We start from the raw sequence: 12,898 nt of genomic DNA on the forward strand, positions 1-12,898 counted from the left end.
TTTTTAGGTCTACCTGTAATGTCCTGTCTCCTCACTCAGAGGGCTGGGGTTCTGAAAAAGCCACAGCATGTCATGTTTATTTCATTTTATAAGCAGGAAACACTCTTCCTGACCTGAATATTATCTCCATGATGGAGCAAGGGAAAGAGCCCTGGACTGTGGAGATCCAAGTGAAAATAGCAAGAAAACCAAAGGGGAGGGAATGGATCAAAGGTGGGAACACAGGTAAGAGCTCAGATGGGCAGAGAGAAAGCTGCACCATTAAGTAGTTTTTGGGAAAGTCTGCAAGTGGGAGAGGTCTGTGGGAAAACAAGTTTATATCCTGTGAGTTCTGAAAGGAAATTTCCCTTTTTCTTTTATTATCACTTTATTCCTCAGATGTGTGATAGTTTATCCTTTCACCTTCTAGTGGTGCTGCAGCTCAAACAGACAAATGCAAAGTCTTTATTACGACAGACAACACTTTGTTATGTGACTTCTGTGAACTCTGGTTTCTTCACTCTGAGGGGTATTGGTACGTCCATTTCAGTGCAAGGGTTGTCTTCTCACTTGGTCGTTCCTTCTGTGCTCAATTTTATCTGATACTCAGTTTGCTTTTCATGTAGATTTGAGCTGAGGCATCTATAGTCCTGATACTTGGACCAGTCCATGTTTCATCCCATTTCCTGTTNGAAATTTCCCTTTTTCTTTTATTATCACTTTATTCCTCAGATGTGTGATAGTTTATCCTTTCACCTTCTAGTGGTGCTGCAGCTCAAACAGACAAATGCAAAGTCTTTATTACGACAGACAACACTTTGTTATGTGACTTCTGTGAACTCTGGTTTCTTCACTCTGAGGGGTATTGGTACGTCCATTTCAGTGCAAGGGTTGTCTTCTCACTTGGTCGTTCCTTCTGTGCTCAATTTTATCTGATACTCAGTTTGCTTTTCATGTAGATTTGAGCTGAGGCATCTATAGTCCTGATACTTGGACCAGTCCATGTTTCATCCCATTTCCTGTTCTTGGGAATTGGCTGCTTCTCTATTGCATGTGGGGCCCTAGAAACTACACGGAGCTGTATTAAGTCCTCTCTGCCTTCTGAGGTCTCTCAGGCATTTCTTCTGTGCTGTTTTCTTCACAATTCTTGGGTGTGTGTAACAAAGCAGTGGGTTGGATTGTCTGAGATTGTTACTCAGCAAAGGTGTGAAAACAGCTGACAGAAAGGTCATCTCTTTCATCCCCAGTCCTACACTGGGAGCATATGTCAGTTTTTCAATCTCTTAATGTGGGGTCTGTGGGAGAGCACAGAGTCCCGTCTCGAGATCCCTCCAACTCTTAACACCCTAATGTTGCATTTTTCTCTCTCTTCTACTGCTCTTACTACTCTGTGAATGTGAATTGGCTTTTCCTGATTTCATATTCCTTTATGTTTGCATGATTTTGCTTTGAAACTTGCTTTTAATATACACATTGCTAGGGTCTGATATGTCATTCTTTTCTTCTGCTGTGATAACCCACTTTTATGTTAGAGGTAACTTCTTGTAGACTCCAGTATGGAGTAGGTTTACTTGATAACAGAAAATTTTTGAAGGAAATGTTTTGACTAATATGTTTACATATCATCCTGCCACATAAAGAGATGCTCCCTGAAGCCAATGAGTGGTTATCAGCATGTCCCAGGATAGTGACATAGAAAGTATCAGGAGAGCCTGAGTGATAAGTGTTTCCAGTTCTGATTTTTCAGCTGCACCACCAGCGTGTCTGTCAAGGGCACTGTTACAGCGTTGATCACATGTACTAATGGTTATCTTCTTTGAGCCAGCAATTAGTGGTGTAGGAATTTCTCCTAGGGGGAATATCATTCAAGTTCACAGCCGCTTATATATGAGGCTGTTGACTAAAGTTCATGCCACATTTTCTTTCCTGTGTGTGACGGTTAATTTATTTAAGATACATTCCTTTTTCTATAGTATGTTTTCATTTTTGTAAACATAACTTGCTGGGTTTTGTTTAATTTTACTGAATTTTTGTTTCGGAACCAGCCCTGTGTTCTAACAGTTATGCTCCCTGTTTAGATTCTAGTGGCACCATGTCCAATTTGGTGTACTAAATAAATATTTAAATGTCTTAGTATGTTTTACAGGAAGCTTAGCCCATTGCTTGCATTTCATGGACTTCTTCTCCACTGTTGTTTGTATCACCTGAATTTTCTGCACAATTTTTAAAGTTCTACAAATTGTATTCTTCAGTCTTCATGTGAATACTTTACTGTTGCTTGGCTTTCTGTCCATCTGAGTTGCCCTGGTCACTGTGAGCCCATCTCCTGGGGCTGTCCTGGTGTTTTCTGGCTCTTATTTGCTAGTTATGTTGCTGACGACCTCCTCTGTGGGTCTCCACACTACTGCCAGGAAATGTATCTGCACTTTTCTGCTACTAACAATGACCTTCAGTATAAGCCATTCCCCACCGTGGGTCATTTACTTAATTTTTCTGTAACATGACGTGTTCTCTTGTGAAAATTACCAGGTCAAATTCATTCATTTTGGATAAGTGCACATTAATTTTTATTCATTCATACTAACAACTATATATCTACTAATATATATATAGTAGTGCTACCCTTGACCTCATATTTTAAATTTTGTCATATAACTCTGATAATATTTTACATTGTATGAGTTTAGCAGAGTTAAAATATACCATATTTTTCTTGATGTTTTAATTTAGATTCAACTGATTTCCATGAGTATTCAAACTTCACCTTTTCCCTGTTTCCCTCTTTTTCCAGTTCCTGGAAAGTACCATTATACTTTCCATATGTATGAAATCAACTATTTTAGATACTTCACATGAGTAGAATCACATTGTCTTTTTATGACTGGCTTATTTCACACAGCATAATGTCCTCAAGGTTCATCCATATGTTGTGGTCTGTATTGGGATATCCTTATTTTTAAACCTGAATAATGTTTCATTTTATGTAAATAACACATTTTTTATCCTTTCATCTGTGGTGGACACCTGGGTTGGTTCCATCTCTTGGCTATTGTGAAGAATATGGCTGTGAACATAGGTTTACACATATCTGTTCAAGATCTTATTTTCAATACTGTTGGGTATAATACCCTGAAGTTGAATTGTTCGTTCATATGGTCATTCAATTTTGATTTATTTGAGGAAACTTTATAGTTTTTTTCATAGTGGCTGCACCATTTTTATTCCCACCAACAGTGCACCAGGCTTCCAATTTCTCCACATTCTCACCAACACTTTTTAGTTTCTTTCATTTTTTACAGTAAACATCCTAATAGGTGTGAGGCCATAGATGATTGATTGTGGTTTTTATTTGTATTTCTCTAATGATTAGTGTTGTTTTACATCATTTCATATAGTGTTGGTCATTTGTGTATTACTTCTGGAGAAATGTCTAGTCAGTTTCTTTTTTTATATTTGGTGTTCTGTTTTTTGTTGTTATTAACTTGTAAGGGTTCTTTATATATTCTGGATATTAACCCTGTATCAGATATATGACATGCCAGTATTTTCTCTCATTTTGTAGTTTTTATCTTCAATCTGTTGGTTGGTTTCTTTGGTGCACACTCGTTTTTAATTTTTTTGGCAGGCCATTCTATTTATTTTTACTTTTGTTGCCTGTGCTTTTGGTGTCATATTTAGTAAGTCGTCTTCAAGTTTAAGGTCATGAAGCTTTTCAGCTATGCTTCTAGGAATTTTATAGTTTCAGGTCTTCAATTTAGATCATGGGTTTATTTTGATTAATTTTTGTCTGTGGTGTAAAGTAAGGATCCAGCTATTTCTTTTGCATGTGGGTAAGCAGTTATCCCAGCACTGTTTGTTGCAGGGATTGTCTTTTCCCCATTGGATGGTCTTAGCATCCTTATTGAACATTATTTGATGATGTATGTGAGGGTTTATTTCTGGCTTCTCTATTCTAGTCCCCTGGTCAATACATGTCTTTATGCCATTACAGCAATGTTTTGATTATAGTATCTTTATAATAAATTTTGAAATCATGCAGTATAAGACCTTCACCTCTGTTGTTTTTTAAGTTTCTTTTGTTATTCAGGATGCAGTGTGATCCCATATAAATTTTAGGGTAGATTTATCTATTTCTGCAAAAACGGCCATTGGTATTTGGTAGGGATTTCACTGAATTTGTAGATCACTAGGGCATTACTGTCATCTTCTTAATATTAAGTATTCTAAACTGTGAACACAGGGTATCTTTGCATTTATATGTGTCTTCTCTAATTTCTTTCAGGAATATTTTGTAGTTTTTGGTATATACATCTTATTTTTAAGCTTTTTCATAAGTATTTTTTTTTTGATGATATTGTAAATGGAATTATTTTCTTAATTTTCTTCACAGATCATTCTTTGTTAGTGTTTATGGATGCAACTGATGTTTCGGTATAGTTTTAGAGTTCTACAACTTGACTATATTCCTTCATTAGTTCTAAAAGTTTTTTTCTGTGGAATCTTTAGTGTTTTCTACATGTAAGATTATATCATTCGTGAACAGAGATCATTTTACTTCTCTCCAGTGCATGCCTTTTATTTATTTACTTTGTTTAATTGTTCTTGCTAGGATTCCAGTATTATGTTGAATAGAAATAGCACAGGTGGGCTTCTTGGTCTTTTTTTTTTACTTAGAGCTAAAGCTTTCAGGTCTTTAACGTTGAGTATGATTGCTGTGGGCTTTTCTCATGTGGTCTTTTCTATGTTGAGGTAGCTTATATTCCTATAGTGTGTTGAGTGTTTTTATCATGAAAGAGTGTTGACTTTTTAAAAATGTTTTTGTGCATCAAGCTAGATAACCGTATGATTTGTCTCTTTATTTTGTTACTGTGGGTTATTATATGATGTTATTCCTGTGTTACACCATCCTTGCATTCCAGAAATAAATCTCACATGGACATAGTGTATGATCTTTTCAGTGTGCTGTTGAATTTGCAAGGTTTTTTTTTTTGAGAATTTTGTCTGATTTATCAGGGATATTGTTCTATAGTTTTTCTTTTCTTGTATGTTTTTACTGGTGGTGCATATGTGCATTTACTCCAGCATATGTGGCTAATAAAAAATTTTTCATTTTCTCCTAGAGTCTTATCTCTGCTCCTTCTCAGAAATCTTCACTATCTGTTGTATTTCTCAGCCTATAATCTCTTCTCCACCCATCCCCCACAACCATCCTAGCACTGGAGAACCCATGCTGCTCTAACTCATCACAGTACCTGCTTATATTTTTGTAGCATCCAAGCTGATACACAAACTATGCCATTGTTTCTTTCAACAATCCCACTCATATGAGACAGAATCCATTCTGTCATGCAGGTACCAGATAAGCCAGAACGATGATACAAGTTTAACTGTTTTCTTCTATCTTGAAAATAGTGAGGGAGCCACACTACACTGTGCTGGTGAGGCGGTGGGGCAAAGAAAAGCAAATTTCCACAGACTTTCTTACCCTTTGTTGCTTAATTTTGTATTGGTTAGGTGTTAATTTGGGTGCTACAGCTTTTTTACTGATTTCTAGATTTTTCCAAAAGTCTGATATACCAAAGATATGTTTACCCGAAACTAAGTCAGTGTCTCCATGGCGTTACGAGGGCCTAGCATTTTTTATTCTGCCATCTTGGTAACATCACTTCTTATGCTCTTTATTCCAGAGTTTATGTAAAGAGGTCCACTGATGTGATTTCCAGTAATGCAGGAGCCAGCAAAAGAGACAAGATTATTTTTACATAAAAACAAGGAGACTTACCTTCAAAATTTTAATATGCCAAATTGTTTCTCTTTTTAAAAAATGCAAGACTACTTCAAAAAGTTCATGGAAAAATGAAATTATAAGATAGTATAAATCCACGAACATTTTGAAGACCCCTCATATTATATAATATTACAGTTAGTGAAGTCTTTTTTCTTTTTCTTTTTTTCCCATTAACTAATGTGACCAAGTTCAGACCTTGGCAATGGCCTCCTGCTAGCTTTGTTTTCCAAAATATATCTCTGTCTACCCAGCCAGAGAATAAGCATTCTGCATCCATGATCTCCTATGTTGCCGTACTCTTAGTAAAGTTTCATTGTATCTCTGGGTGTGTACAGCATAAACTCATCCATCTCCTCTTCATGGTTTATTCCAAGTTTTTGCTTCCAGGCCCTCCTAAGAAGATTCACGCACATATCTTCTGATGGCTATAAGTAGGATTTTGTTGAATATGTGCCAGAAAATAGAACTCATGATTTTAAGACACCTAAAACTGCTTTCTTCGCATGTCATTATTCTTCTTTTAAATCTCTTCTATTCTTGCTCTTTGCCAATAGTGTAATTCTTATATTTAAGCATTGGTCTGTATTATACTGCTTGCTAAATGAGTTCCCCTTTCCTTTCAAGGTCAAAATTTTCAGTGCCCTAATATATTCCTACAGATTTTTAGGTACAAAGTCTGCTCCTGCATATACTTTACTATCTGACTTCCATTCCTGCTTTTCCTGCATTCTGGCCTTTCCTTACATGGTACCTTGCTGTGGATTCACATATGGTTACTTCCTAGCATACTGATTTTTTTTTACCCCTGAACACCTGAATTTCCACAAGACTTTCTCATGCCCCACTTTAGCCTCACTATGTAAGGCAAAACCCTACTCATACAGTGGAAAATTTTTCAGGACACTTCCTAAATTTATATGTGCAGGGGGTTATCTCAGATACCATCATCTGTGAGTGATGGCTGAGTAATACTGTTAGCAACGTGGCTCAGATCTTGTATCTCCCTTGAAGTATTTCTTCCCGTGCTCCTTGTGTTTGCTATTACTGGTTGTTTTCTGTGCTGCCTGATAGACAGTTGTACTTAAGAGCATATTTTCTGACCCTCTAGGGTCACATCCTGTTTCTCTGACTTATTTTCTGTGCAAATTGGGGTTAGATACATGAACATGGTAAGCCTGCTGTCCTGATTTGAAAAATAATGATAACTTATGTCAAGGTTCTTAAAACAATTTAGTGCTGTTAGATAGCTTATCATATTGCAGGTTTTATAGAAAAGGCTTAAAGGATTATTTGTTTAATAAGATTCATCAATGTTCTATAATGTTTATGGTGAGAAGTCCTTTACCTGTCTTATTCAACACATTGTGCCATCAGAAATACCATAGACCAGGAGGCTTAAACCACAGAAATTGATTTCTCACAAATCTGGAATCTGGTAAGTCCAAGATCAAGGTGCCAGCTGAATTGGTTCCTGGTAAGAGCCCCCTTCCTAGTTTAGCCAAGCCATCTTCTGGCTGTGTCCTGACATGGCGAAGAAGGAGAGTAATCAAGCTTTTTGGTGTGTCTTCTAATAATGACAACACTCCTGAGTGTGAGCAGTTGACTATCATGACTTAATTATCTCCAAAAGTCTCCACCTGCAATATTACATCCATTGGAGAATTAGACCTCAGTGTATGAATTTTGGTCAATAAGAACACTCAGACCATAGGCCCTGCATTGTATTTTATTTGTTTTTATTTTTCAGTTTGTTTTAAACCATGTTTTCTCTGACCTCAGTTCATAAATTTTCTAAGTTAAAACTCTATTATATATATTATGGCCAGTGAACTAGATTATTTAAGGTGAATGCATATGTAGTGAATTGCTATATTGACTGTTTACATAACTTCCAGCCTGAAATCATGATCATGATTTCTGACTTTGTTACCCCATCTTGTTCTTTATAATGCTATGTATATACCTGACCTCATACATTGTAATTCAGTGATCTTAACATATATTCCAGTTCTCATATTAGAATATATGTGCTGCTTTGTTTCTGAAATAGAAGTCCAGCTTTTTTTTTAAAGAGAATTATTTGGAGCTCAACATATGACAGTTTTGTATCAATATGGTTACTAAGTACTTGCTGGATTTATCATGTATTATTACAGTTTTACTAATTTTCAGTATAATGTTCAGGTGATGGTTTTTTAGCATGTATTATTCATTATAATTAACAAGCACCACTTGTTAATATCACAAAATGTCTGGACTGTGTGGGTATTGAAAGTTTCATAACAGGTATTCAGAAAAATATTGCATTTTTTGACAATGTTTTATTTATTACTTTATTCTCATTTTCTCAGTGCTGTTATTTTGCAATTAGCAATTACTATTTATTACGTAAGTTTGTAGTTATTTATATACCATTATATACATTGTATATGCATTATCATTTATTTGTGCTCAGTAAATATGCTGTAAATATGTAATATAATTTTTTTTCTTTTCAATTATGAGATTGCAGTATCTTTTCTGCCAATTGGTGTATACTTTGGGATCACAGTGAAAAATATTTTTTTTTCAGAGCTAACATTTTTGGGCAGTGTGAATGTTTTGGTTATAGGCTGTTTGAAACTAGGCTTTTCTAGAATTAATTTGAATTACATGTAATCACCTTTTCTTTATTAAAGACTGCTATTCCCATTGTATTCCTAAAAATCAAACATCATAGTTAGGAAGTTGTATAACTCCATTCAGTATAAGTATTACCGTTTGTATAATATTATGTATTTTAGTATGAAATTTTTATTTACCATGTGCAATTAATTGGAAACCTATGGTTCTTTATATCTTGTAGATATCTCTCCTAAATGTGTGAACATGGTATTATCACCAAAAGGGAAAAGTAATACAGGAGAAGTATTTCACAAAGTGATTTTGGAAAGACATGACAGCCGTAACGGTGAAGATTTTTGCTTCAGAAAAATCCAGAGAAATATGCATGACTTTGAGTGTCAGTGGAGAGATGATGACAGATATTACAATGGAGTGCCCATGATAAAAAAAGAAAATCTTATTGGTAGAACAGATAAATATGATAGAAGGGAAGCAGAAAACAAACCTATTAAAAATCACTTTGGATTAAACTTTCACTCGCATCTGCCTCAACAGCAGCTATTTCAAGCCAAACAGAAAATTTATAACCATAATGGAATTCAGAAAGCTATCAACAACAGATTCTCAGTTTCTCCACCCCAAAGAAAACCTTCAAGTGTCGAAATTCTTATTTCTAATAAATATGGAACTGATTTTATCTTTTCTTCCTCACTAACTCAAGATCAGAAAATACACATTAAGGAAAAACTTTGCAAATGTAATAAGTGTGGCAAAGCCTTTAGTGATAGTTTAACACTTACTAAACATCAAGTAATTCATAATAGAGAAAAATCTTACAAATGTAATGAATGTGGCAAGGTCTTCAGTCAAACGTCAACCCTTGCAAGTCATCACAGAATTCACACTGGAGAGAAACCATATAAGTGTAGTGAATGTGGCAAGGTCTTCCGTAAAAATACACACCTTGCAGTTCATCAGAGAATTCATACAGGAGAGAAACCTTACAAGTGTAATGCGTGTGGCAAAGCCTTTAGTGATAGTTCAGTTCTAACTAACCATCAGACAATTCATACTGGAGAGAAACCTTACAAATGTGATGAATGTGGCAAGGTCTTCAGTCAAAGGTCGAGCCTTGCAAGTCATCGGAGAATTCATACTGGAGAGAAACCTTACAAATGTAATGAGTGTGGCAAGGTCTTTCGTAAAAATGCACACCTTGCAGTTCATCAGAGAATTCATACAGGAGAGAAACCTTACAAGTGTAAGGAGTGTGGCAAAGCCTTTAGTGATAGTTCAGTTCTAACTAACCATCAGACAATTCATACTGGAGAGAAGCCTTACAAATGTGATGAATGTGGCAAGGTCTAGACTTCAGTCACAGGTCATACCTGGCAGGTCATTGGAGAATTCATACTGGAGAAAAGCCTTACAAATGTAATACATGTGGCAAAAGCTTTAGTGATAGTTTAAATCTTACTAAACATCAAGTAATCCATAATGGAGAAAAATCTTACAAATGTAATGAATGTGGCAAGGTGTTCAGTCAAAGGTCAAGCCTTGCAAGTCATCGGAGAATTCATACTGGAGAAAAACCTTACAAGTGCGATGAGTGTGGCAAGGTCTTTCGTAAAAATGCACACCTTGCAGTTCATCAGAGAATTCATACAGGAGAGAAACCTTACAAGTGTAATGCGTGTGGCAAAGCCTTTAGTGATAGTTCAGTTCTAACTAACCATCAGACAATTCATACTGGAGAGAAACCTTACAAATGTGATGAATGTGGCAAGGTCTTCAGTCAAAGGTCACACCTGGCAAGTCATCGGAGAATTCATACTGGAGAGAAACCTTACAAATGTAATGAGTGTGGCAAGGTCTTCAGTCAAACCTCAAGCCTCACAGGTCATCGCAGAGTTCATACTGGAGAGAAACCTTACAAGTGTAATGAGTGTGGCAAAGCCTTTTATACACATTCAAGCCTAACTACCCATCAGGCAATCCATACTGGAGAAAAACCTTACAAATGTAGTGAATGTGGAAAGGTCTTCCGTCAAAATGCACACCTTACAATTCATCAAAGAATTCATACTGGAGAGAAACCTTACAAGTGTAATGAATGTGGCAAAGCATTTAGTGCATCTTCAACCCTAAGTACCCATCAAGTAATCCATACTGGAGAAAAACCTTATAAATGTAATGAATGTGGTAAGGAATTCAGTCAAAGGTCACACCTGGCAGGTCATTGTCGAATTCATACTGGAGAAAAACCTTACAAATGTAATGAATGTGGCAAGGTCTTCAATCAGACTTCGAGCCTTGCAAGTCATCGGAGAACTCATACGGGAGAAAAACCTTACAAGTGTAATGAGTGTGGCAAAGCCTTTAGTATTCGTTCAAGTCTAGGTACCCATCAGATAATTCATACTGAAGAAAAACCTTATAAATGCCATGAGTGTGACAAGGTCTTCAAGCACAGTTCACTCCTCACACAACATCAGAGAATACATTCTTGAAATCATCCTTACAAGCACAATGACTATGGCAATTTATCATGAGTTAACTGAGATTGTAGAGTTTATACTAAAGAGAAATCATAAAACTGAGATGTATGTGTCTTTCTCCAGGTTTTACAACTCACTAGACACCAAAATATATTTTTGATGAAACAACACAAATGTAAGTACTGAGGCTATTAAGCAAGGGTCAACATTGTACATCAGAGGATTTTACATGAGGAATAACTCAGTCTCTTGATCTCCAACATTAAGTCAAAATATGTTAAAACTCATGACATGATATGTACCCAAGGTACCAAGACATTTGGAAATGGCTGGTTCCCTTGAGGTTATAGAATACTTTATTCCATTATTTGAGGTTTCTTGAATAGGCTATTATTTATGACTTTCAACCTGAACTTTGAAATTTGTTGATATGCATCCTTGCATGCCTTTCATGGTGTCCCTGGGTAAAAATCAGTAGGCTGAATGGTCCTGCTTTATTAGGTGAAGGTCATTTCTGTCTAAGTTCTTTGAAGAAAAGGGCTCTGCCTTTTTAAAATTTGATATTTTCTGAATTAGAGGGCATGGAGAAGTGTAAAACTATGTTGTGAATCATTATGCCCATTGTGCTCAGGGTGCCCTTCTTCTGACACATGGGCACCTTGAGTAATAGGAAAGGAAAGCTCTACCAGCTCATCATGAAATACAGCCTGCCAACACCTTAGGAGATTCGGATTTTTATAGGAATAGGATGATATTTTATTGGGGACTGAATATGTGGTAGAAATAATGCAGGGGAAATGGTGGCCTCTTCATTGAAAGGCAATAGCTGTTGTATACTAAAGAGTGGTGAAGCAGTCTTATTTTTGAAATTGCAAAGACAACAGTTATCAAGGTGGAGTGTGTTATCAAAACAACGAGAATTAGCATTTTCAGTAGGATTCACATTTAACTGATGGTATTATATTTTGCTACTGTTTTATTCGTAGTTGTTCATAGGTTTGATGTTTTAATAAAATTTAATTTTTTAGAGTTATGAATGAATCATATTCTTTCTACCGACGTGGTTTTATCCTACCTAGTAGGACACTTCATAACCAACAATAACAATGCACCAATAGGCACTTAAGGTTGAAAGATCTATAACAATTTTTTTTTCTTGATGGAATCAAATGACATATAGTTTTGGGAACATATACTCCTGCAGTATGCTTGAGTTATTTTCTCCACACTGTGCCCTAGGATACTTATGAGGGTATTATGAAAATCCAATAGTAGTGCAACTTTGAACACTTACACCTTAAAACCTGCATCATTTTTTATGATATGCACTGTATTGTATTTCTACATGCCTCTTCTTCGTGTACCAAATAAAACATGGCATGCCCACTGATTTAGGGGAAAATATAGTAAAAAAATAAAAAATATTTTGAAATTTAAAAAATGTAGTGAATAAAGATAAAATTAACATATCTTTTTTTGTCCTTGGAGTGCTCAGTGAAATAATTTGAAAAAATATTTATGAATGTCCTCTTAAGATTGGACATACAGAAAGAGAATTTTGCCTGTTTTGTTAGATAAACTAGAAATGTCATATTCACCTTCAAAACATTTTGCGTAATTTGAACTTGTGACCACTTTACTGGAACTGGGTTAAACTTCACCTGAAGTTTGGTTTGAATAACAGGAATGAAGGTATTATACACTTAAGTGTTAAGAGAATGTTTGTGGCATAATGAGGTGTTCTGGGGAAAGGAGGGAAGACTTCAAAACTGGTCCAAACAAGGCTTGAGAGAGCAAAGATGTGTGACTGGGGTGTGACCTACATGTGGCTTGAACTTCCAGCTGGTGCCAAAGGAGAGAGCACTCAGACATTATCAGCAGGATGGGAAGCTGGAGTGCAGAGCTGTAAAAGAGGTTAGTAGTCAGCATTGCAAATGGAGTCTCCTATGACACTGAATGTTTACTTTTTTTTTTTTTTTTAACTTTTGTTGGGGGTTGGGATTAAGTTTTGTTTTTCTTAAGTTTTTTT

At 35.9% G+C, this 12,898-nt stretch overlaps 1 protein-coding gene across 1 annotated transcript in view; it reads left to right on the forward strand.

The window, feature by feature from the left end:
* LOC103605970 (zinc finger protein 665-like) overlaps positions 1–10,881 on the forward strand; it is a 37,656-nt gene extending 26,775 nt beyond the window's left edge. Inside the window, 3 exon segments of the mRNA XM_008590568.1 lie at positions 97–225; positions 8,613–9,736; positions 9,739–10,881. Coding sequence (XP_008588790.1) covers positions 97–225; positions 8,613–9,736; positions 9,739–10,881 — 2,396 coding nt within the window.
* Positions 10,882–12,898: the final 2,017 nt, after the last annotated feature.

The sequence above is a fragment of the Galeopterus variegatus genome, unplaced genomic scaffold (assembly GCF_000696425.1).
Source record: "Galeopterus variegatus unplaced genomic scaffold, G_variegatus-3.0.2 Scaffold6198, whole genome shotgun sequence".
NCBI lineage: Eukaryota > Metazoa > Chordata > Mammalia > Dermoptera > Cynocephalidae > Galeopterus > Galeopterus variegatus.